Consider the following 25460-nt stretch of genomic DNA (forward strand, 5'->3'; position numbering starts at 1 on the left):
AACATTTTTAGAGACTGAGAATACACAACCTGCTCCCCAGTGATTGTCCCTTTCTTTTCTTTGTCTTACCATTAAAACCCAGTCTTAAAAAAAATAAAGGCCATTCAAACATCATAAAATAACAATGAAGGCAACATTATAGACGACACAGCCCTTATTTCCAACATCCAAAACCAAATCTCAAGACACAACTACAAATGCTGCCATACTTTATAATTGCACTTTAAAAGTGCATTTCATTTCACAGTAAATTGATTTTCAGATTAGAAAAAAAAATAGTCAGTACCTAACTCTGGTATTAAAGTTCCAAATCCATAATTCTAAGAACAATTTCATTATTGGATGCATTATATAACATAGCACAAAGTTTACTGCTGTTTCAAGTAATTACTTCCACTTTTTCACTGAAAATAACTAAGTCTACATGGAAACCACCCATTTTTTCCAGTATAATTAAAAGTTTTAGCCACTTTTTCTGCTATTAAATATAGTGCTGAGACTCCTGGCCTATTGAGTAATCTTCCTACAGTCCACACAATCTAGCACACATTTACTGATACATTATTGTTGATAAAAAGAATGGAATGGAATGTCTTATATCATAGAAAGGAATGATGGAGGGAGGCTGTGAAGAAAGAGGTCTACAGTATTCCCTTCTGTAAGGTTCAAACTGCATCCTGAGAACGTTTCAAAAATTGAAGCTTCTCAAAACAAAAATAAGATGTGATGAAGTACACTTGATGACTTTCTTGATCCCAAGCAAAATCCAGCTACACTTAAAAACAAACAAAAACAAAACAAACAAACAAACAGAAAACCTGCAAAACATACTCCAAAAATTTTGATGAAACTCATTCTGAGCAGGTATGGGTTTTCCACTTTTTCAGTCTTGAATATGGTGGTGCAATCAGAGATCCTTCTCATCTATGGCCAAAGATGGCTACCTCCACTGATCTTTGAAAACAACAAACCTTGGGGGTGACTTGATAAGCCATATCTTCTCTCAGTGACATACACTGGGAAGAAAGTAGGGAAGAAACACAGTCTTAGAAAAACCACAGGTTTTCTGAGACCATTCAAGGGTGTAAATCTTTAAAGATCTTGTCATGGTTTAATCCTTGCCAGCAATTAAGCACCACAAAGCTGCTCATTCTAGTCAAGAAAGGAAGGATTCTGTTAGATCCTTCCTAAAGATCAAAGGATCCAACTCTTCCTGGAAAAGAAGAACCAAGAAAAATGCCTATCTAAACATAAGGAGAAGATCTACCTAAGAAGGTCCCACTTGTCATCCTTTAGCATCCATTCAGCAGCACCTATGTCTGGAGGGATACTGATGGATATGAGCACCTGTCTCTGGAGGGACTGATTGAGAGGATAGAAGGAACTCCTTGTCTTCCTGCAGACCTTGCTGTACTGTACATAGAGCTGGAAAACCCTCTCAAGACATTCATCATTGATGCAAGAGGAAGTCTGTTTGCATTTTCAGCTATGCTGATGAAGTATTCATCACTACGTTTGTTGCTATAGTTGCAGAGATGACTGAATAAAAATAGGATAAAGATCCTTTGGGCAAAACAGTATTATTTTTAAATAGTCTTTTTTCAGAACAGGGTAATACTTCAAAACAACAGTCTATTCTGACCATACATAATGAAAAATTCACAAAGTTATGATGAATATGAAAATGCAACCCCTTTTTCATCACCCTGAGGAAGTGTTACAGGAATCACACTCATCAAGTTCACAGAAGTAATGAAATGAAAAAGATATTTTAAGGTAAGTAAGAGCAACAATAATTGTTAGTCTATATATTGATCTTTTGAGAATATATTTTTATAAACCCTATTCTTTTGAGCAGATACAGATTTGAAATCTATTTTGAACCAATAATTATTTCTCTTAAGTGTTTACCAATATTGCCTTAGATAAAACTCCATATCAATACTGGTACTGCTACCTAAAACTCCTTACAGTTATCATAGGGCATACAAACAATTCTTAAATATTGACATAAAACTTCTTACTTATTGAAAACAATGATCAGATTTCAAGCCTCCTAAAAGGCTTTCTGTTTTAAGAGTACAAAGAACATATTTCTCTAAGTAAGAGTGATTTAAGTAATAACCAAAAAAAACCCTATAATGTACATTGTACAAAAAGAAAGATGGGTAACCTAAACTCTAAAATGAAGAAGGCTTCAGAGTCTGTCATGATTGACATTTAAAACACCTACCTCAAACCAACCAAAAAAAAAATCCCAAAGAAAAAAAAAATCAAAAGAAGCCACACCAAACCCAAATATCCCAATAAATTAAAAGTGTATAGACATTCTTTCCTCAAAGATGTTTTTAAGGTGGTGGTAACACATTAGGGTGAAAAATTTTTGACTGAACTGCATTTGAAACACAATCATCCCAAATGCAGATTTCAACGTCCTAAAAGTTTAACCTGGTACTTCAGATTTACTGATATCTTCAAAGGCTGTTTTCTAAAAGCCTGAGATAAGTAATAAAACCAAAAAAACCCACTTTTCAGAATATCCCAAGCTGGTAATCACCCCACAACCACTGCTGAACACTTGGTTAGCAGAGGAACTCACTGGAAGACACAACAAAAATGCTGAGGGAAAACCTATACCTACCACTGTTTTGCTGCCTCCAGTACCACAAAATAAAAAACTGTTTTACTGTAATCAAGCTTACCTTTCTGGAAGTGTAGATGTCAAAAAATGGTTTGTTTCGAACACCGAACGGTTCCTGTGCTTTGTCAATGAGACCACTTTTCATCTTTTCATGTCGTGGAAATATAATCTCTTTCTCTATGCATGCAAGTCGAACATTAAAATCACAGTCTCCAACAGGCTGTCCCTGCCAAGTTACAAAAATCAGTATTAAAATCAAACACCAAATTATTTGAGCCATCTAAGTTTGCCTAACACAATATTTAGAATCCTACAGATACATAAAAGTATTATCAAATCACTAATTTTTTCCCAAACGTGTGGCTTTCAAGTATCTGTCTCAAGCTATAAGAAGCTTAATTAAATCAAAGTTCACAGAAAGCTAGAAACCTGTAATATGCATTCAGGCACATGTGAATTAACTATCTAAATACCTTTAAAGTTAAGTAAAATAATTTAAAGATTCCCTAATTATGGCTTTTATATGGCAGCTACATACTTCTCCACATAGCTTTCCTCTGAAGTCATTTAGCTCATTTTGTTTAGAATACTTTTCATGATGAAGCAACAATGAGATTTACACATTTAAGTGAACTCTTTGCTCCGAGTGCAGTATATTGATGCCTTGAAAGAAACATTAATTAATGTTCATTTTTCTGTCACAGAAAAGAGAAAAATAGGTGCAGTTGGAAAATGTGCCAATAAACAATGGCTACAAAAGCCTGCAAGATATTTGACAGCTCAGTCACAAAAAGGCAGTAAAACCCTTCACTAAGCCTCAGCAGCATACCCTGACCTTTCAAGATCTGAAATAAAACAGCAGCTTTACATTGCTCTTTATACACTTGGTGCATTGCACCAGATCAGTATGAGCATTCAAAATGCACATTTGTCAGATTAGTAATGGCTTGTAATGGAGTTTATTATATTTTGAGCATTAGATAGTGAGGGAAACATGCTATGTATATCACTAGAACAAAACAAGCAACTGTCAACTAATAAATTCAAAAGCTCGTTTCAATTGGAGGTGTCAGTTTCACAGCAATGAGACACAAAACTCATAGATTTGCATTGTTAGAAGCATGATACAACACTGAAAGTTGTTTACATGAGATCATCCCTCATTTTGCCACCCCATTCACACAAGAAAATAATTTTCAAAACCCATTCCTTTCATGGCCTACAGAACAAGCTCACAGAGCCTTGGCTTGCAAACCAGAATTCTTTGAAAATTTGAAAGCAGTGAGCAAAGAAAACTGGGAAGACATGGGACTCAAATCATCAATGGCAGCAGTATAGCTGAGCAGGAGAACCGGCTACCAGGTATTTCCTATACTAAATGCAGCTAGAAGGAAAAAAGCACTGCTCCAACATGCATCAGAGAGGATATGAACTGGTCAACTGGGAAGAATGCCAAAAAAATAAATGGCAAAATGACATTCTGATGAGGCATACAAAGGTAAGAAAGTAAGTAGTATCTTAAGAGGTATCTCAATTAGGAAAAAAACAGAGTACCAATTTTAGACCAACATGAATTTGATCAATTCCTTCCAAAATCATATTGGCTTTCACCAAAATCTTTGGCATTGCATGCTCCCAAAGGGCCATTAAGTTTGTCTTGTATTTCTTTGCTAGCATTAGATCCTACTAGGCCTCTATCAAAAGTCCTCAGTTGTTCATGGCAACAGCCTTAAGAATTATGCATTGCTCCCATACCACACGTAATTCATAACCACTTTCTTTCAGGACTCTGCTTCCAGTCTATGTAAGAACAGGCAGCACAGCCACCATCACTCTGTAGGGAAGCACATCTTGTGCAAAGCCTGTGGCAGACACCATGGGTGAAATGTCTCCTAATCTCTGTTCAGTGATCCATGCTCGTGAAGAAGAAAGCTCAGCTCACTGTTACTGTTGCCTTCAGTGTAATCTTCCTTTCAAATATGAAGGTGTTATTAGTAAAAAGCCATTCAAATAAAAGGAAAATAAGGATTATGGAAAATTCCAAGGGGCAGGAGAGTGGTTCACTCTTTATTCATTTCTCACAGGATACAGATGTGTGATCTACAGATTTTTAAGTGCCACAGACAAAATGCTGGAAAATCAATCAATCTTTTCCTTTCTACTACTTTCCTTCCTTTCTTTCTCATCCCATGTATAGCATACTTGAGTACTCATCTATACAGTGACAGAGTTTGTCCTGGTTTGTACACGTAATTAAAACACAGACAACACATCTCAATCCCTGTAACAACTGACTGAAGAACTAATTTAAGAATTCTTTCCTGGGAAATGTGTATATATTTTTTTTTATTACTTCAAAGAATCCCATAATTCTCTAGGTACATTTCAGCAAGATCTAGTGCACATGCTCTTTCCTACAGTACCTTTTCCACTCAGCCGTATTTTATTAGTAGGTCTGAAAGAGCAAATTAACTAATTAATATTTCATACATTTGAGCTTCCAATAAGCAGTAAGGTTATTTAGAAAGCTTTTTTATAATGACTCATTCAAAAAATCGTTTCGTACAGTGATTTAAATTTATTTCCATCCCTTAACAGTTAAATTAAAAGCTGAGGCAACTTCATATGCACCATAAACCAGCTGAATCACTTTCTTTTCCTTTAAATATTCCTTTCACTCTTCTCATCTACTTGGAACTAATTATTTCCTGCAGTTCTGCCAATCATATATTTCTATTTTAAAGCTTGTTAAGCAGAAGGGTATATTACAACTAGATTCCATCAAAAAAAGGTCAAAGCTAGGTTGACATAAGATTATATGAGACAGGAAAACAGACAATGCTGCCAAGCTGCTTCTTCATCAGACTAGTAAACTAAGAAGTCAAAGAGTATTTCATTCTCACAAAAGCACAGGCCATTAGCAATAAGAAAATTAGTACATCATTGAATTTAACTCAAGGACATACTGAATAAAAGCAATATTGGAGGAGAGTGGCTCTTTCTTTGTTATTAGACATTTCCCATAATTACAAAAAATGTTCCAATACACAAGGCATTTATCCCAGACATACCCAAAATCTTCAAGTGATAAAATTCTAGTTTTTAGCAAATAAGTAGGAGGGTAATGTAGGCTGCAAAAAATAATTCAGAGACCTTGACAAAACCAGAAGAGATTTAGTGTATAAAACACATATTTAAAAGTTGTCAAAACCCAAGACATTGATGCACGTTTACTCTAAACCCAGGCATTAAGTAATAGCATGTTTTTAGGCAATATAGATGTTTTATTAATCTAAGCATTCAGATGATTAAGATTGTATTCCAATATGTAGGTTTTCACCTGTCTGAGAGGATGAAGGTCACTACTGCTTGGCAGCATAGTTACTGAAGTACATTACATGATAATTCCTGTTCTAGACATTTTTAACCTAAAATATGTGTGTTAGCAAAGGGTAAAACAAAATTAACAAGTAGCATGTATCTCCTACCTATGCTAGAAAGTTACACTTGCCTCTCACTGTAAATAAAATGTATCCTAAAGCAATACATCATTTAGACAAGCCCTAAGAGAAGAGTCATCTGTTGAATCAACACCTCTTCCTTGAGCAGCTGAGTTTTCTTCACCTGTTGAAACTGTGCATTGCACTAAGGTCACAGCACGGAGTGGGCTTGCAAAGTATGGTTCTGATGTTAAAACATCCTCCACACAACTTCAAAACATAAGATGAAATTTCTACTGCACTTTGAAACCCACCCAGGAGTCAAAACTTCTAAATTTAAACTTAGGCTATTTCAAATTAACTTCTCAACAAGTCACATAAGAACCACAAAAAGAAATACATGTTTAAAAACACTAAAAAACAGGGTCTGCAGCTCATTTAATATCCATTGTCTTGAGCAGTTGGGGGAGAGCAATTTACTTATTGAATGGAGATTAAAAAAGGGGAAAAAAAAAAGGAAAAGAAAAAAAGAAAATTAAAAAATGCTACCACCAAAGAAAATCCACCCACCCAACAAAACCACAGTCCCTCTAACGATGCTCCAAATACATGCCAAGAGACTGAATTTGGACAAGTGTCAGGCTGTGCTCCCACCCTCCACCCGGTTCCCAGTGCCCTCATTGTTGAAGTCACAACTTCATGCTGCAGCTGGTAACTCAAATCCCAGGTCATTACATGCAGGAAGATGGCAGGAGTTGCTGAGATAGGGATAAGAGGATAATGTGATTTCTGCTGCACATCCTGCATGTCTCTCCACAAGGAGAAAGGTATCCCTGAGGACCTACTATCACCCTCCACGTTAAAGTTTCCCTTCCCCTGTGTCTCTAAAGTTACCTTGTGGCTGCAGGTCAGCAAATTCCATAAGCCTTACATGGAAAGTCCTTTACCCAGATGGATGCAGCGAATACACCATGCTGTATAGGTGCTAAATTCCATAAAAGTACTTAATCTTTGATTTTGGTATTTATGTGGTTTTTCCCCCAATGCAGCTACAGTTAAAAGAAAAATAATGCCTGGGCCTCTGCATACAGCTGATAAACCAGCATGGTCCAGGATAAACTGAGAATATTTATTCTTTTCCTCCACGAGGCAGGCTGAAGCCTACCCACCAGCAAAGCATGCTCCATTTGCTTCTTCAGAGCAGTACCTGAGACATGAATAATTCAGCACACGCACAGAGATGTACGTTCCATGCACATCTTCACTTACTGAGCCAGAGTGGAACATATGTCACAACTGTCTTAGCTTTAATGATTTTGAGAGAAGAATAAAGAATAAGCTCAGCCTGATATTCTACCCTGTGTTTAACGTTATTATTGACAATTCAAGACACCCACAGCTGACATCTGCATTTCCAATGAAAGCCCATTATTAGTTCTCCCAACTTCTGAAGGCCACGCAGTCTAATATTTTGCATTTAATATTAATGATCTGGCACATATTTCTTCTGACCATCGTTTTATAGATGCTGCTCTTTTTCTATACATAGCTTTATATAAAAGCAATCTAAAGGTGCTGTTTCAGTTCCCAAATAAGATTATTACTACATTCAATCACCTAAAAGGTTTTTTTCATTTCCTATGAAGTTTTCTTTTTAAAGCAGGATTAAAAATAAGGTATCAGAGAAATGAAAAATTTTATAGAATTATGACCTTTAAGTTCTACATTTCTAAAAAGCAAAAGGCATGAAGATCAATATAATCTAAAAATTAAATTTAAAATTTTGGAGGTTTTCTAACTTTCATCACTCAAATATTCAAAACATATATGACAATGGCAAGGAATTCAGCAGTTTCAAAAGCTTTCTAAAATTTATCTTACCATCAATGAGGTACAGCATGTGAAATATTGTTTCAATTGTAACAATACAACCAGTGTGCTGCAGGAACATAATTACTATTTATATGTTGTTGTTTTGTACAATGGAATATCGCTCTGATTTGTTTTTCACAGAACAAAAATGGTTTGAAGAATCAGACCTATTAAAAAGATTGCTTGAGACATATATGAAAGTACTGGTATTTCCTTAAAAAATAATCACTAAAAATAAATTTTAAAATGTACAAAGGAAAGAAGTTAGTAGCCAATGGATAACACCAAGGTCTAACAGAACATATACATATAGCTCCATAGGGTTTGTTCATTTGTAAACATATGTCACAACTGAACAACTTGAACAAATCAGCAGGACTGTTGAAACTGTGACTAAACAGATACGATCAAAACAAAAAAAGTAGTTTGCACTCCAAACGTTGCTCCCTTCCTTGCTCTTCTGGGATTACTCAAAATTTTAAACAAATTCACAATAAAAACCATAGAACTCTGTAATTGCAACTGAATGATAAATTTGCACCACCAGTGTAACAGTAACATATACAAAGCAGAATATTTACAATCGCTTGAAGTGACTCATTCTCATCACCAACACAGGGCAATAAAGAGGCAGAATTATGGAAACAGGCATCTAGCACAGATGAACACCTAAGCCCTCTGTTTTGAAAACAAAGCTCCAGTTAGGCACTGAAAGCTTAGCAGCTGCTGTTTTCGGAGAACAGACAACTCAGTCAAATTCATTGATTGAACGTACAGTGACTTCATTTAGAAATCCTTCTGAGCCCTCAAAAACAGAACTCAATAAGGGGATTTTACTGGGACGTAAATTATTAAAATGAAAAGGAATCCTGTTCCATCTAGACTGGTTGCCTCCCCTCAGGTAATCTGAGTAGATGAACTTCCCACTTCAATTACAGAAGAAAAAGTCATAGTTCTAATAAACCCTAATTATAAAACAGATGTGTCATTAACACCATGGGGTATTTACACACAAAAAAGATTGCAAATGGGAATACAAGTTTTAATAATTTATCTTAGCCTAAATTCAGTGTATCTTCAAAGTCAAACACAGGATTTTACTGCTTCAGTTTTTTCTAATTATTTTTCCTAGAGCTTGTGTTGCATGTGGTATGGAGGCATTCTTACCTTAATTGCAACAGATACTAGGTGGTCCAGTCAATATTTTCTCTTTCTACTTCTACTCTCCTCACACTCTTCCTTTCTATCAGCCATTCACAATGACTCTTCATAGGAATAGCTATTGCTGGGTTTTCACACAACTGTCTTTATGATAAAGAATTATCACTCCAGTGAATTAAAGAACCGTGGGAAAATTCCTTCATCTTGAAAACATTATTCAAGCCATTTCATACTTGAAAAGATTGTGATACTGGTGTTTTTAGAATATAAATCACTTCATGGTATTTAAAACAAGACTGTCTAGTACAGATAGTATGAAGTCTCATAAAAACTAGAAAAGAGGGGGGAAGAAAAAGTAGTAACAATCAGCACTTATTCACAACTACTATCTTAGAAAAGGAACCACCTACATTGCCTAAACCATGACAGAACTAAAAATTAAGTATCAGCTTGTAACACCTGAAGACTTGTAAGCATCCATCATTTCAGTACACAATCTGTCTTTAGATATCTAGTTCATTGTCTACATGGTTAGCTTATGAGTAAGAAATACTGATAAATGTAATACTCATTTCAAAAGTGGTATTTTTTCTTCTTATTTATTTTAAATAAGAGAAATATTCTAGAAAGGATAAAAATACAGCCTTCATATTCTCTCCGAGACCATAACAGTCAGTCAGGCTATTCAAACATGTTAGAATCACAGAATGGTCTGGGTTTGAAGGGACCTTAGAGATCATCCAGTTCCAACCCCCTGCCATGGGCAGGGACACTTTTCACTAGACCAGGTTGCTCAAAGCCCCATCCAACCTGGCCTTGAACATTTCTAGGGATGGGGCATCCACAGCTTCTCTGGGCAACCTGCTCCAGTGCCTCACCAAGCTCACAGTGAAGAATTTCTTCCTACTATCTCATCTAAACCTGCCTGCTTCCAGTTTAAAGCCATTCCCCATTGTTCTATCACTACAGGCCCTTGTGAAAAGTCCCTCTCCCAATCTCTTATAAGTTCCCTTCAGGTACTGGAAGGCTGCAGTAATGTCTCCCCTAAGATTTCTCTTTTCCAGATTGAATAATCCCAATTCTCTCCCAGTTAGGCATGGAAAAGAAAATTCCATAGTGAGGTCCTGCTTTCAACCTTGATAAAAACAACCCCGAAACATATAGTTATTATAATTGCTACATCCTTCTGGTTAACTTTGATTATTTCTTTTTGTTTAGTTCTTTTCCCCTAGAAACAGGAAAAAGATGTGAAGAGACAAGGGAGAAAGCTGAAAAAATGAAATATTATCGCTAGATTAATTGTAGAAAAGGAGTAATTAAAACTAAGTTAGGGAAATAAGACATTACAACATTTGAAAACTCTCACTGCTTCCATATGACCTTCCCCCCAATACTCTCTTCTGCCTATAGATTTTTGTTTTGAAATACACTGGACAACAAGCCCTGTTTAAGACTTCACTGCCAGTACTTAGAAAACTGGACCTGATAATGCAACTGGAAAACCTGCTCCACTGTAAATCACACCTTCCACTTCAGCTGTGATTACTGCCATATTTTTGAGAGATCTGAATATTTTCTTGAGACAGAAACTGGATTTAAGTCCACTTGGCAGTTCCTATGGGAATGACAGTCATAAACTGTGAGCTGAAGGAGGGAGTTTTTCTATTTAATCATAAGTTCCTATAATGTAACAAGAAGATTAAAAGATACTGCAGATAAAAAGTGAGGGTTTTTAAAGACTAAAATCATGAGAGGCAGAAAATTGTTTAACAAAGATACTGAGAAAAGCTCTTTAAGGAGACTCCCTAAGAACAAAAAAAATTGTTTGTGGACTTTATTCTGCAAATTGTATTTTCAGTTTGAAGTATCTCAGTTTTTTTCATTAACAACCCAACTTAAACTTTCAGGTGTAACTTTGTATTTTTTTATAGCAAGTTTCATGGTTTGCTGAAAAAGCATGACATCAGGGTAAGGAAGTAAGATAAAACCTACAGACACAAACACCTGAAAAATACAAAGGATTTAGTATCATGGTAACTTCTAAAGCTACTCTTGGAGAACTACTTGTCCTGTACCTCTGTCCCAGGAGCAACACTTTGTGTCTCTTCCACTAACAATTACGCTAGTGATAATTTGCCATTAAAAAAGTTTCTGCTGAGACATGCTTCATGTTAAGGTATAAAAACATTCATATTTTGAGAATTAAACAGGGCATGACAGAATTTAATTAACTCCCTTTTGCTTTTATATAATACTCTATTAAGCATTCTTTATTTTGAAAAATTTGGAAAACAAACCACCTTCACTGTGATCCATAGTGCCCCCTGGGTTGGGAAAACGAGGATCAAAGTCAGAGATGTAAGGGAAAGAAAGAAATCAATGGATTTTTTCACACAATGTAACCAGCAAGTTAAACAGTCATGCTTCAAACTATTTATAACACTAGAGAATGCTCCCCAACACCAAGCAGCTTGTTAGATAAAAAATAAGAGCATGAAAACAGCAAAGACATCCTGGTCAGCATGTACTAATTATCACTCTTCAACAATAATTTACTTTTTGCATGCATCATAGCAAAGGAGATCTTTTTTAAAAAGGGATGGAAAAATGAACAGAAATGCTACTTTTCAATTGCTGTGCACTTGACTGAAACAGAAGGAGTAACAGTAAAGAAAGCACAAGGTAGCTGTCTGAGAGTTTACCACAGAGGTAAGAAGATTTTCAAATTGTGCTGCTCAGACATACAAGTCAGGTTTTTAATGACGGATTGTGGGAGTGTGTCTTGTTTGGTTCAGTCCGGGTCTCCCCTTTGGGTTTCGTGTTACTGTACCATCCCAGTTTATACCCTCCTGGTTTCGTGTTCATAACCCTGCTTTCTCTATTTGTCTCCTCCCAGACCCCTGCCAATCGCTCCGGCACCCCTCCCAAGCTTCTAGAAAGTTCTGGCAGGGGCGTCGAGTGATTGGTCTTGGGGGGAGGATCCCTCCCTTCCTTTCCCAAGATAGGTTCCCTTGTGTGTCCCTCATCCCGCAGACCCGTCCTTCTCCTTCCCTGATTCGATGCCTTTGTCATCCCTCCCCTGTCGCCACCCCCCCATAAAACCCCTGGCAGGCGCGTTCAGGGTTGCTCATTGCTGGACACCCGCGGGGGGCGAGGTTCCCTGTTCAGAGACACAATAAACCTTCCGGATTTCATCCACAATTGAGCCTGCCTCCTTCTTCCGCCACCTGCCTCTATTGCCGCGGTCCTGTGGAAGGACCCACGAGCCAGACCTCTGGTCTCCCGGATTCTGGAGGCTGGCCCCGCAGCCTGCTGCGTCCAGAGCTGACCGGGCAAAGTGGGAACTGCTCCAAAAAGGACGCAGAGGCAGGTTGGCGCCCAACGTGAGGCACGAACCCACGACCCTGAGATTAAGAGTCTCATGCTCTACCGACTGAGCTAGCCGGGCAAAGTGGGAACTGCTCCAAAAAGGACGCAGAGGCAGGTTGGCGCCCAACGTGAGGCACGAACCCACGACCCTGAGATTAAGAGTCTCATGCTCTACCGACTGAGCTAGCCGGGCAAAGTGGGAACTGCTCCAAAAAGGACGCAGAGGCAATGGATAAAAGGTGATGAACAGGGAAGGGGAATAAGGCAATAAAAACTTTGAAATGACAACTAACTGTGATACGTCAATCTTACTTCACAGACCCAAGAGCTTCTGCAGCATCACTCCCTTACTGTGTTGATTCTCAATCCCATAAGCCACCATTTGTTGCTCTTCCTATACTGTAATGCTGCCCTTTTGGAATTTCAGGATACTGAATTGCATTACCTGGCCAGGCTGCCCTTGCTCTTAATAAACAGCACCATAAAAACTGGAGGAGGAAGGAAAAGCAAACTTAATGCACCTCTCTCAGAGTGACAGCAGAAAGCTAAGCAAGACACAGCTAAGTGGATGCTCTGTATTTCATTTACCTGACAGCCCTGAGCCATGAAGGAATGAGGTGATATATTCATATGCTGAGAACATAACATGCAGCAGGAGCACCAGTACAAGCATTTGGCTGTTTGTTAGAGAAGAAATAATCAAAAGGGTGCAAGAGCAAACATGCCCATAGCATCCTTACTTTCCAGAGTACTGTTAGTAATAAAAGCATTTTAAATCTGTATTTTCAGGTGATACCATTTGAAAAAGAACCTCAGAATTAAAATTAAGAGCAGAAGGGTGACTGGCAGCCAGGTGCATTTGTAAACAGAAGAGATGCAATTAAACACTTGCATCTCTGAATTGTACCCCCAAAACTTTCACAGTACAACTTTAAGATAAGGTTAATAGGCTAGTAAGTGAGAGACAACATGGACTATGAGCCTTACATTGCTTTAAAATGAAGTTTGTAACAGAAAAGTCAGACATGGTAATATTTTACAGGGATTTAAAACAAACATTTTTCATGCATTAATTCAATGAGCACTGTTGGGGTCCCTCCCATTGGCTGTGGGCAGGATTTACGAGCAGCATATCTGTCTACCACGACAAATTTTATCTAATAGCAACAGCATTACTACGCATAATGACAAGCAAAGAAATCCTGTTCTTGACTTAATTCAATGCACAAAGTATTAGGAAATTTAATCAAAATTCTACCTCCTCTCTAAGCATTTAAATAATTATTCTTTTTCAAGCATTCAATCTATTCTTACCATTGCAATCTGGTCTTACAAAAACTTGGCTACAGTTTAAAAATTTAAAGGCCAGGGTTAGAAAGGAAAAGGCAAGTTGTACTCATTTTCAGCATCTTTGCTAAGAATGCATTAATTAGATCCTACATCGTGCCAGCGTTACTTTTTATTACTTAACTAAGGAAAAAAATAGTCGCTTACGTTTAGTGTCCATACATCTACAAGTAGCTACTGAATATTATCTAAGAAAAAGCTTCTCAAAACAAGGTCTTTCAGGAAGAGCTGTCTCCAAGATGACTGGAGAATGAAAACATATTCTTTTGTGGACTGTTTCAGATGAAAAGGGATTTGGATTTACCTGCATTTGCTTCTGGGGCTATTAGTTATTCTACTATCAGCTTCCTCTCTTACATTAGAATTATCCACCAAATTATCCACCAAATTTGAAATTGTATCTATACAGCTGCAGTTACTACAATGATGAACTCAACTACATACAGACACAAATCAAGAAGCTGAAAAGCAACATACACTGCAGGGATTTGGCACTGTACTCATTAAGACTAAAGACTGTAAGGAATGGTGGGTCCTATTAGCCTTTTATGTTCAGAGGAATATGAAAAATTCAGAGTTCTTGTGTGTGGACCTCACAAAGGTCGAAAGGCAGGCTTATTACACTAGGATACAGCTTTCTTTCTACTAATTTGATTTTAGCAGGTGAGACGAAAGCAGTGAGACAGCAATGTCATATTTTGAGTTGCTATTAATAACAATCAGTGCCATGCTTCAAACTGATGAAAATTACAGTAAGAAAAATCTTTTTAAATCTCCTGAAGAATCATTTGTTTTTCTTGACACAAACATCTCTTGCAACAAAATGGGATGTGTTATAAGCTTTTAGAAACCAGATGTCACAGAAATAGTAACTAAAAGAAATAATCAAAGGATTCCATCAGCATCCTTGAAGACAGACTTTTGCAGCAACTATACATGATAAGCATCAGAATTCAATACAAAACTTATGGAAAAAGACAACCAAGATAACTGACATGTTTTTGCTTAAGAATTCAAGTTTAGGTTTCTCCCAATCACTGAAACTCAATTTTTATGTTTCCTTTCTCCTAAGACTTTCCTGTATCCTCCTAAGACTTTTCCTGTATAGACATCTAGAGCCAAATACACACTATAGACGTCAATCAGTCTGTTCTCTTGGTTTCCTTTGTTTCTTTCTAGAATGCTGCTATAGTTTATTCCTGACATACTACAGCAAAATCAAAAAGTAAGTAACAATAAGCCTCACCAATAACAATGTGGATTAAAATCTGTAACAGGTAGTTCCTTGTCCACTCACTTTCTCTGCATTGTGAATGCAACATTTCAGAAAGAATACTCTGATAAAGCTAGAAAACTCTGCAATGCTTAGCTAGCAAAATAGGTCATGCATTTGAGAATAAGCTCAGCTAAAAATATCTTAGTTCACAAGACCTGACTAAAACGTGGTTTGCCTGAGCAAAGGCATTTATCAGTGGGGTTTGAATGTGCATTTCCCCAGCTGCAAAGTCGCATCTCCAAGAGCAGAGTAAGCTGAGTCACGTGGAGGGTGAGACACAGGACATGCTGCAAATCTTGTAACTCATGAGCAAGTACTCCATCATTCACCTTCAAGACTCAACTACTTCCCAGATCAAAACAATGCCAAATTCCAGCGCAACCTCTGTTTGGGGGAGTTTTTGGAGTGGGGGGTTGTTTGTTTGGAAGGTGGGGAGGAATGTTCTGGTTTTGAACAGGACCAGTGCTTTGTGTAATTATTTTATTTGAAGATCTGCTAAAAAAATGAACAAAAAACTAACTCACACAACTTAAATAGGAACTTATTCTTTCTTGCCATTTACAAGTTATATTACATTTACCTCTCTTGGTGATAAAATTCAGTTGATCATTTCTTGCCAAGCCAAACATCCTTGGGTGCCCATTTTTATAATTAAGCTTCTAAAATTAACCTAAAAACAGCTGTGCTTTTTAATCTTTGTAGTAGGGCCATTGCTAATGACTTCTTGTAGTTAAAGCCCTGCTTGTACTCGTACTGATAACATTATCTTAATTCGTCCTTGACTTTAAAAAAGTATTACACAGTAACTAGCTCCTCTCTCTCATTCCCAGGGCACATAAAAAACAAACAAAACCCAACAAGCTTTAAAGCACTGCTCAAAAGCAGACTTTTCCTAAACACTGACAATCCTCTGGAAACCTGCTGATCATTTTTCCTGTTTGCCAAGTGGGATTCATCATGTTAAATCTGGACACTCCGCTACAAATGAGTAGTTTAAAAGTAGTTTTTAAAAAAAATTCAACCAAAATAATTATGAGTTTTGAAAAGTGTTATTTTGCCAGTATATGCACATCCCAAACTGAATGACTGTACACTTCTTATATTACATGTTTACTTCAAAGGAAGTGTAACAGCAGTGAATGGCAGGTTAGACTCAAAAGGAGAGCAGAGACAAGGCAGGACATGAAGGTAAATAAACACAGAATCACAGGTGAAGCCACAGGTAAGAAAACGTAAAGGAAAAATGAGAACTCAGGAGTGGTTATAGAAGACTGTATTTTTCAGAAGACTATATGGAATTCTTAGTTAGGGAAAAGTCTTAATTGCAGGAGGGATCCAGGAAACTAACACCTACTTTTTAGAAAAGGTTAGAGAAAGGACATCCAGATACAGAATTAAAATGTGTTAAAAAAAAGCTTCTAGTCCTAATCTGTCTTCCCCACAAACTACTCCTTTTAAAAGCAGCTGTCCTAAGTCACAGTATGACTATGCTTCCAAGAATACCTAAATAATTTCTGGTGACTGGTGACATGCCTACACTTGCAATTTCCACTCAGACTGAGTGATTGAGCTGAGTAGTACCTTACTCAAGATTGGAAGAGTCAACTGTAGTTTAGAAAGGCTGAAATGCCCTGTGGTTTACTAATCTTGTTTTTGTCCTCTTAGGAGCACTGAAACAATAATTTTGCTTTTCCAGAAGCATTAACAGATACTAGTGTTTCCTCCATGGGCTTTTTTGACTAAATTTAACACATTGCTGTGGTTTAACCACAGTAGGTGCTAAGCCTTCCGCAGACACTCACTCGCTCCCCCTAGAATAACATGGGGGGAGAGAATCAAAAGGGTAAAAAGTGAGGAAACCCACGGTTTGGGATAAAGAGAGTTTCAAAGCTGTAGCAAAGGCTGCACATGCAAAAAAAGTCAAGTAAGGAAGTCATTCACCACTTCCCATGGGCAGGTGGGTGTTCAGCCATCCCCAGGGCAGCAGGGCTCCATCACACCTAATGATGACTTGGGAAGACAAATGCCACCACTACAAACATCCTTCTTCCCCCAGCTTTATATGCACAACATCCTATGGCAAGGAATGTCCCTTTGGTCAGTTGGAGTCAGCTGTCCTGGCTGTGTCCCCTTCCCTGCTCCTTGTGCCCCCCAAGCCTACTCACTGGTGCAGTGGGGTGAGAAATGGAAAAGGGCTTGAAGCCGTGCAAGCACTGCTCAGCAATAACAAAGAACATCCCTGTGTTATCAGCACTATTCTGTGCTGATTTGCAAATCCAAAACACAGTACCATGTGAGCTACTATGAAGAAAATAACAACAAAAAAGAATCTGTAAAACACACCAGAAAGAGCCCTTTGGTGATAATCAAACCTTCACTGTATTTGAAAGCTGGTTTACAGAAAACAAGTTTCCTATTTTCAGTACTGTTTAACAGCTCTTTCCTGTGATCACAAAGACTTTACTTCTAGGCTCTGTTCTCCTTTTCCACAACTTCTGCAATATATTTCCTTCATATACATTTTGCCTACAGCCTGTGCCACCAGGAGACCCTGCTGTTGAGGACTTAGCAGAGGACCAGTTGCCTGGTTTCAAACAGAAATTTGAGAAGGAGGTGACAGAGCAGCCTAACAAGTACTGTGAAGCTCTGGTAACAAATACACCAGGCTAACTCCTCCATCCCTTCTTGATTTCACTGCTTAAATAGTTCAGACATGCTCTAGAAATGGGAAATTTTCCAGCAGTGGCTAGCAGACTGTTTCAAATGGCCATTTTTTTCTTGAGCAAGTGGGAATAAACCAACATGTATTGTAAGGCTGCTTTCAATCTAAATTCCGATGCATTGCTTGTTATCAAGATGCAAAATACCCAAACACTTTTGGTGTTTATATTTACTCTGAAGCTCTTACTTATATAAATAAGATTAAAATTGCAGTAAGAATCAATAACTAATGATAAGCAATAAAATTGAAAGTACTTACATTAAACTTAATAATGTCATATATCAAGTACCGGGGGACAACCTGTCCATTAACCTTGTCGATGATCATTTCCTTAAAAGAAAAGAGAAAGCATTGGCATTTTTTTCATAAATATAGAAGAAGAATGTTGACACATTTATACTTGGTGCATATACCTGCAAGCATGATGCAATCAAACACCAGCCACGTCTTTATTACAAAAGATATTTTACAACAGGTCAAGGTTATAAAAATATTATTGTGGTCTTAAAAGTCTCTTGTGAAGCATTTAATGAAACACTAGGAAGCTGTGCTAGGGCTTCCCATTCTGATTTGCAACATTTATATATTAGTTTCCCCACAGCTTTCAAAATCTTTAGTGAATAATGAGTTTTTAGAAACCTCAATAAGAACTGCGATCCTAAGTAACCAAGCACTACTGGAAACCTGGCCCACAGTCAGAAATACAACAGCGAGGATGTAAAGAACAAGCATTCACACTCATTTCCTATGCTCAGGTTGGATCTTTTCATTTGAACAGTGTCTTAGGCAGCAGTGAGAGCTGCAATTTGCTTGAATGTTGCACTGTGACTAAACAGTATGGCTCCTCCAAACCGAAATATCACAGACACTCTCTGCATCACACGAAGTCAGTAAACATTCAATATGTACAGGCAAATCATATTGAAAATAGGTCAGGTAGGGAAAGAATGTTAATGATCAACATCCAAACACAAAAATGTTTCCTGAACTTAATGGTACATACAAAAATAAATATGCATTACATGGTAGTGCTTACATCCGTAACTCAAGCTTCCTATGATGGGAATCAGACATATCAGACATAGTATATACAGTTTGATAAACTAACTAGGAAGATTGAAAATGGTAACAACCAACCACTGGAAGATCTTTTCCAGAGACAACTCTGAAACAGTCACTTCTCTAAATGCAATCCATCTTCTCCCTACCTCCCTCCCCCACCTCATTCTTGCCTAGTAAGTTGTATCAGCTGCAGATTTTTTTCTAAAAATACCAAGTTAAAATTCCAAACTCACACAAACAAGGTAAAACAATTGAAAAACATGGAAACAGTTCACTATGACATGATGAAAACAAAATCAGGAGTTCAAGAATTATTCCAAAAAAGAAAGTTACATCAACTCAAAATAATTTTGTTTAGTTAACGTCTTGCTATGTTAGTAGTATTTTTATGTCTCACAACCTTTTAATTTCTCTCAGAATCTATAAATTCTACAAAGTAAACCCAAAAAAGTCTGATTGACTCATGTAAGATTAATTTTCAGTCTGGGTAACAATAACAAGATTCTCTAATTGTACCTAGCATTTAACTACAATTTGCTTTGAAAGATAAGCAAGCAGTTCAGTTGTAAAAATATAGATTTGTTTTAAAGCAAACAAAGCTTGAAGCATTTAAAACTAAACCAGAAGACATGAACATGTTGTTCTCAAAAACCACTGGGAAATCTAAGCTGCCTGCTTAATATTTTGGAATCTCATCTTCTGTGAACACAACACTGAGATGGAGATTGGGATTTCAAAGCTATGTGCAGCATTCACAAGTGTGAATGACGACCTAAGCTGACCTTACACATCATTCCATAAAATTAAAAAAAAAAAAAATTAACAAAAATTAATCCAGTGAGTGAAAACTATTCCTTTGTAACATTACAATATCTTACTCTTTTAGTCAGAGGCACTGTGAAATAACATGAGCAAAAAAAGTCTACGTAGAAGTGATGTAACTTCACAGAAATGATGTAACAAAATGCCATTCCATTAGTTCCCAATATTTAGGTAGGCTCTCAAAGGAACAGCAGACACAATGCTGCAATGCCTTCTTTGACAATAAATTTTATAACTAACTACAAGAACAGATGGGTACAACTCAAGAGACAGAAGGCATGATATGCAAACTTGGAAGAGTGTGTAAAGATACAATGCAAGGGGGAAAAAACCCAGGATGAAAAACCCCCACCTGAAATTCCTGATAGTAATCAGGTGAAACAAATAACAAAGTAACAGTGAAACAAAAGAATGCCATTGTATTTCATTAACTCTAAATTGAATTGGCAGGTGAAACAACTTTTTGAAACACATTTAATTGAGCACATATTTAGGGTTTAAGGACTTACTTTCTCAGCATGCATATTCAGAGCCTCAGCTTTGATGGAAAGCTAGCATTTGTATGCAAAACCCTGAAAACATTTCAGTGCCTGGTATTACAAGATTTTATGCCTAATTTTAAAAATCTGAATCTCTGCATACTCAGTTTAAGAAGGAATATAAAATACAACAAAGAGGACCAAGAACTGTTTTTAAACATCCTTTGAAATGTTTATTTTTAACTTTTTCTCTACTTCAGACATGTAAACATTTTTATTCTATTACTGGTCAAACAAGCCTTTTCCCTCATCTCCTCCCTTCTTTTCTTCCTCCCTTGCCTCCTGTTCTCTTTGACATCCTGACTGAAATCCCAGTTACCAGAGCAAAAAACAATAGCACAATATGCCTTAGGAGATGACAAATTCCTGCGCTGCTCATCTCCATCATGACAACAACATTCCCTGCTCTATTAGTTACACCAATACAACTGTCACAAGGCAAAAGCTGTAAAGTGAGCATAGGAATGGTTCAGATTAGAAATGCTCTAACACATCATTATTTTACAGTCTGGTTTTGGAATCTTCTTGAAATTATCGAAATTGAAAAATACCCCAGGGAATAGACCCCAGAGACAAGTTCAGAGAAGCTGGGAAAATGTACTATTTGAGAAATGACCACAATGAAACTCACTCGTTCTGACCTGAGTAATAAGCTGATACTGTAAGACTATATTTAAGCCAATTTTTAGATAACTAAAAACTGAAAACCCAAATCCACTCACATGACATGTTAATATAACATAAAAGTATCCGTAAGGCACACCTGCATCCATGCAGTTCCTTCTACAGGCTCCATGCAGATTTACAGCCAGTATTGTGTGTTTTAAAACTACCTCTGCTAGTCAGTATGATCTTTAGCACTTGTCCATTAGCTGCTGGTTTAGGTATCCACTTAACCCATGGGCCTGAAGAACAAGGTCCGGTGATCAATTAATGCAATGTAATCTTGCAACACTGTGCTGGTGTCCCTCTCCTCCATCTTCTGGTGTTGCAAAGCACAGTTGTACAATATATTAGACCTGCAACAGTGCTAAGAGCTTTTCGTTGGACAAGGTACCAGAAGAACAATGCTGGACTGAGAGCTCGTGGATTTTTTCTTTGAATCACTTTACTAGAGAGTAACTTGGACTTAAAATAATCCAAAATTTAATCACAAAGCAAAGGATCCAATTTTACCAGCCACTTGCAGAATGTATTTTTTGTTGACACAGAGTATGGAATCAGATCTAATAATACCTATGTTTGTTGTTCCTTTTCCTCCTGTGCTTTGTCTTAATCCTTTATCCATTTATCTTTAACACAATTCTAGTCACTGCTATATTTCAGGAATGAAAGTAGCTTTTGTTTCTTGCCTTTTTTCTTAAATCTATTTTGCATAAATCTATTTTGCACCAGCTTTTGCAAACTCAAAAAGTTTTAAGTTCTGCAATTTCTGAGACAGTTTACAAATAGGTAAGATCTCTACTAATACAAAAACATAAATAAATATTTATCTCACTCTCTGTTTATGGAGTTCCTGGCCCTCCAAAGTCTTCAAGTGTGAACAATATTTTATATAAAAATAAAATAGATTAAAAAGTTGTGTTAAAATTATAAAATGTATTTCAAGGCTAAGAATGCCTCTGCATTTTCTACTCAACTGTTCCAAAGCTAAGCAGAATGCCGAGAAAGCTCCTGAAAATAGCTATTTAGTTTTTTTGCATGACAGCCAAAACATTTGAACAAAACTCTATGCATTCTTTCAGTGGATGCAAAACACTTGGATTCTAAAGGCATAAGTCACACTAGTCACCTGCAGGTGACAAATTAGCTTTAATGAGCTTTGCAGAAAACTTTCTTCCATGACAGGAAAACAATTGCAACTGAAGAGCTGGAGATGAGCACAGTGTTGCAGGAGATCTGTCATCACCCAAGATGTAACTGGTCACATAAGAACTGCTTGCAAGTAGTTTCAGTCTGAAGTGAACCACAAACGCATCTGAAATTCTCAAAAATAATGACATGAAAGGCTTACACCAGAGGCCTTAAAGCAAGTGAATAGATGCCTGAATGCATGGAAATTGCCTTTATGAAAGTTTCATGCACACTGTCATTCTAAATAATGTTAGGGGGAATTACCTAATCTTTTGTATTTTTAAAACCAGTAGTTGTTTGCTTCATGGCACTGATATTTTTGTTCTCTCTTTCCTTTTTTCTCATATTTTTAAGAATACTGTAAAGCAATACCAATTGGGCCACCTCATTCTATACTTTCACTCCCTGAAAGAGAGAAACCTACTTCAAGGACACCAAGTATGAACTACTTCAGCCTGTAATTAAAGAATTAACTTCAACAGCCCTTCAATCACAAACTAGAAAAATATGTCAATAGAGAAAAAGCCAACTTCTTCCCACAGATTTAAAAAATAAAATAAAATAAATCATGCATATATCTAGAGTAAAGGATCATTCATGGAAATTTTCATTTGGCATCAACATAAACAAATATTCAATTACAAAGTTAAGCTCTTCTGACACTTCAAATAATAGGCAAGTCTTGTCCTCAAACCTGTTAAAGGAATTTCAATTGAAAAAAAATATTCCATCAACAGCTTTTTATTTAATTGACCATACTGAAACAAATTTAGAAATCTGTACTATGGAAAGTATTTATCCATTGAAAGGTTTTTATTTTATCTCAGGGTACTTCAGTCAATCAGTACTTGTTCATTTCATGTCATTTTGCTTTTCACTTTATTAAAAAAAAATGTGGGAGGGAAAACAATCACAGTAAGACTGATTTTATGCCAATAAAGTGAAACACCAAAAATGCACTGTAACAGTCAAACTTTTACAGAACAACAAATTAAGCAAAGTTATAGTTCATGCTATGGGTACCTGAGAGAACTTCAGCTATTCTTAAGAGACTTAAATCAATAAATCTGGGAACACAAAACACCAGATCAGAGACCTTCTTCCATGCCCCACAGCTACGTTATGCACTTATCTCAATATCCCTGTCTTCCACCATGTACATATCAGCCACCTTTACTAAAACATCTGTTTTGAAAGAAAAAGAATAATTAAATAAATAAATGAAAGAGCAGCCATTTCCCTCAAGAACACCTAGGATTGCACCATATGGACACTGGCAAGTCATTACTTTCTCAAGAGCCTTAGAAGTAGCAGGGGAAAAAGCCAGCAGTACCAGGCTTTTTATCTCAAAAGTATGGAACCTAATGTATGTCATTAAGAATAATATTATGTATATCATTAGGGAGCTGCCTGGCTGAAGAGGCTCCTACCAGACATGACAGCTTGTGCAACCACTTTTGAGCTGAAAGCATGGCATTTCTTGCATTATGCTCTCAATTTTTCAGTGAAGTAGAGGTGGTGGAAAATATTCCATTAGCTGCTTCTCTGTCCCTGAGTACATTGTTCTTTGCAGTAATTATCCTCACAGATTCAATTTATACATGCTTCACATGTAAATGTGTGTTCAGTAAGACAGATCAGTCACAGAAGTGACATTTCAAGAAGAATACTGGAACAAGAGCCTGAGGAAGGAAAGCAAGTTAATAAAGACAATATGGTCTCCTATATCTGAAAAGTGCGTTAGGCTTCAGAAGATCAATATGGAAGATATCTCAGGTCTAAAAATACTTCATCAAGCAGGAATTACAGCAATGTAGAAAGTATCCAATGCTACTGAAACTTAATAGGAAACTGCATTGATCTATTAGTGTAAGAGCTAATGAAGTTCTTTTGGTCATATGAAATAGGACAGTCAAGAAAGAAATAATTTCTTCTTGTGGCTATTCTGAAAAGTTTACCACCAGTAATCCAGTCCAGCCTCCAAACCACAAATACAGATGTTTTACAGCTTGTTTTACAAGTGGCTCAAAGAATTCATTAGCAAGTTTACATAATTTAAATTAGCATAGCAATTTAGAAATGTTTTAGCCTTAAACAAATATAACTAAGCCATTTCCAAATTATTCAAAAATTCAGATCAGCTGAAAATAAAGGTAACAGAAACAAAGACATCAATTCACAAAAGTGTATCAAAAGATGAAGCAAATTTTATCAAATTTTAAAACTATTTCCATGAGCTGTATAAAACTGACCATGTTTGCTATTACTTTTTTATGTAGCAAGAGATGAAGTTCTGCAATAATTTTTTTAGATTCTCTTCAAGTCTTTTCTCATATTCAGAGAATGCCATCTCAATACCTTGATTTATTTCAAAGACAAACAGCTCCCCCCAGAGCAGTCATCAATGCCATTCCGTAGGTAAGTAATTTCTTATAAAATGCAATTCCCGCATCCAGCCAGTGACTGAATCTATATTCCTCCTGAAATCCTATGATTCACTGATCCAGGCCTAAAAATTTGGCCCTGTTCATGAACAAAAGCAAACAGCACATTAATTGTTACAATAATTATACAGTACACTCCTTACCCCATCTAGAAGAGTGTTTGTTAGGTGTGTGCGAAGATCTTTACGAAATGGAAATTCCAGGTTGGATACATGAAAAATGGAATTGTCTCTATCAATCATATAAACTTCATTCTTGCCATCAATCAGCATCATGTACCTGCAAAGGCAGTGTTAAGATATTATAATTACAGGTATATCCTCAAAATCTCTTTTTTTTTTTTTTTACATTAAGTGTTAAAAACAAATAATCATGACAGATACTATTAAAAAAACATTTTAAAAGGATTTTTTTACACTTAAAACCTGTAAACTGACCAAGGGAATATCCCAGACCATACAATGTTGCTCTCAGCAATAAAAAATGGGAAAAAGAGGAGGAAGGAGGAGACATTTGGAGTCATGGGTTTTTTCTTCCCAAGTCACCTTTGTGAATGATGAAGCCCAGCTTTCCTGGAAATGGCTAAATACCTGCCTGCCAATGGGAAATAGTAAATCAGTTCCTTATTTTTCCTTATATTTATCTCAACCCCTGAGCTTTCTCACTTTTACCCTTCTGATTCTCTCCCCCATCTCCCTACAGGGGGGAGAGAGCAAGTGGCTGTGTGGCCTTAGTTGCTACAGGAGTCAAACCAGCCCACAACTTAAATATTCCTTTCATATGGACAAACACTGCCAGGCCACAATTCTTCAAATGAGTCCATGTGACAGACCTCTTAAAGCCCCTGGAGAATTTTCACTGGCATTCTGTATGGAAACAAAGTTTTTGTTAAGCACACCTATCTGCATGCC

At 36.9% G+C, this 25460-nt stretch overlaps 1 protein-coding gene and 2 non-coding genes across 5 annotated transcripts in view; all 3 read right to left on the bottom strand.

The window, feature by feature from the left end:
* Positions 1-25460, bottom strand: part of RNGTT (RNA guanylyltransferase and 5'-phosphatase) — a 173852-nt gene that overhangs the window by 105830 nt on the left and 42562 nt on the right. For all 3 annotated transcript variants that reach the window (XM_048298789.1, XM_048298788.1, XM_048298790.1), the window contains exons 9-11: positions 24693-24828; positions 18087-18158; positions 2703-2867 (exon numbers count right to left, since the gene is read on the bottom strand). In XM_048298789.1, coding sequence (XP_048154746.1) covers positions 2703-2867; positions 18087-18158; positions 24693-24828 — 373 coding nt within the window. The remainder of the gene's footprint in view (positions 1-2702; positions 2868-18086; positions 18159-24692; positions 24829-25460) is intronic.
* On the bottom strand, positions 12490-12562 carry TRNAK-CUU. Its single transcript has one exon. It is a non-coding gene; the product is annotated as a tRNA-Lys (tRNA).
* TRNAK-CUU lies at positions 12604-12676 on the bottom strand. The gene has a single exon. It is a non-coding gene; the product is annotated as a tRNA-Lys (tRNA).

The sequence above is a fragment of the Corvus hawaiiensis genome, chromosome 3, assembly GCF_020740725.1.
Source record: "Corvus hawaiiensis isolate bCorHaw1 chromosome 3, bCorHaw1.pri.cur, whole genome shotgun sequence".
In the NCBI taxonomy this organism is placed as follows: domain Eukaryota; kingdom Metazoa; phylum Chordata; class Aves; order Passeriformes; family Corvidae; genus Corvus; species Corvus hawaiiensis.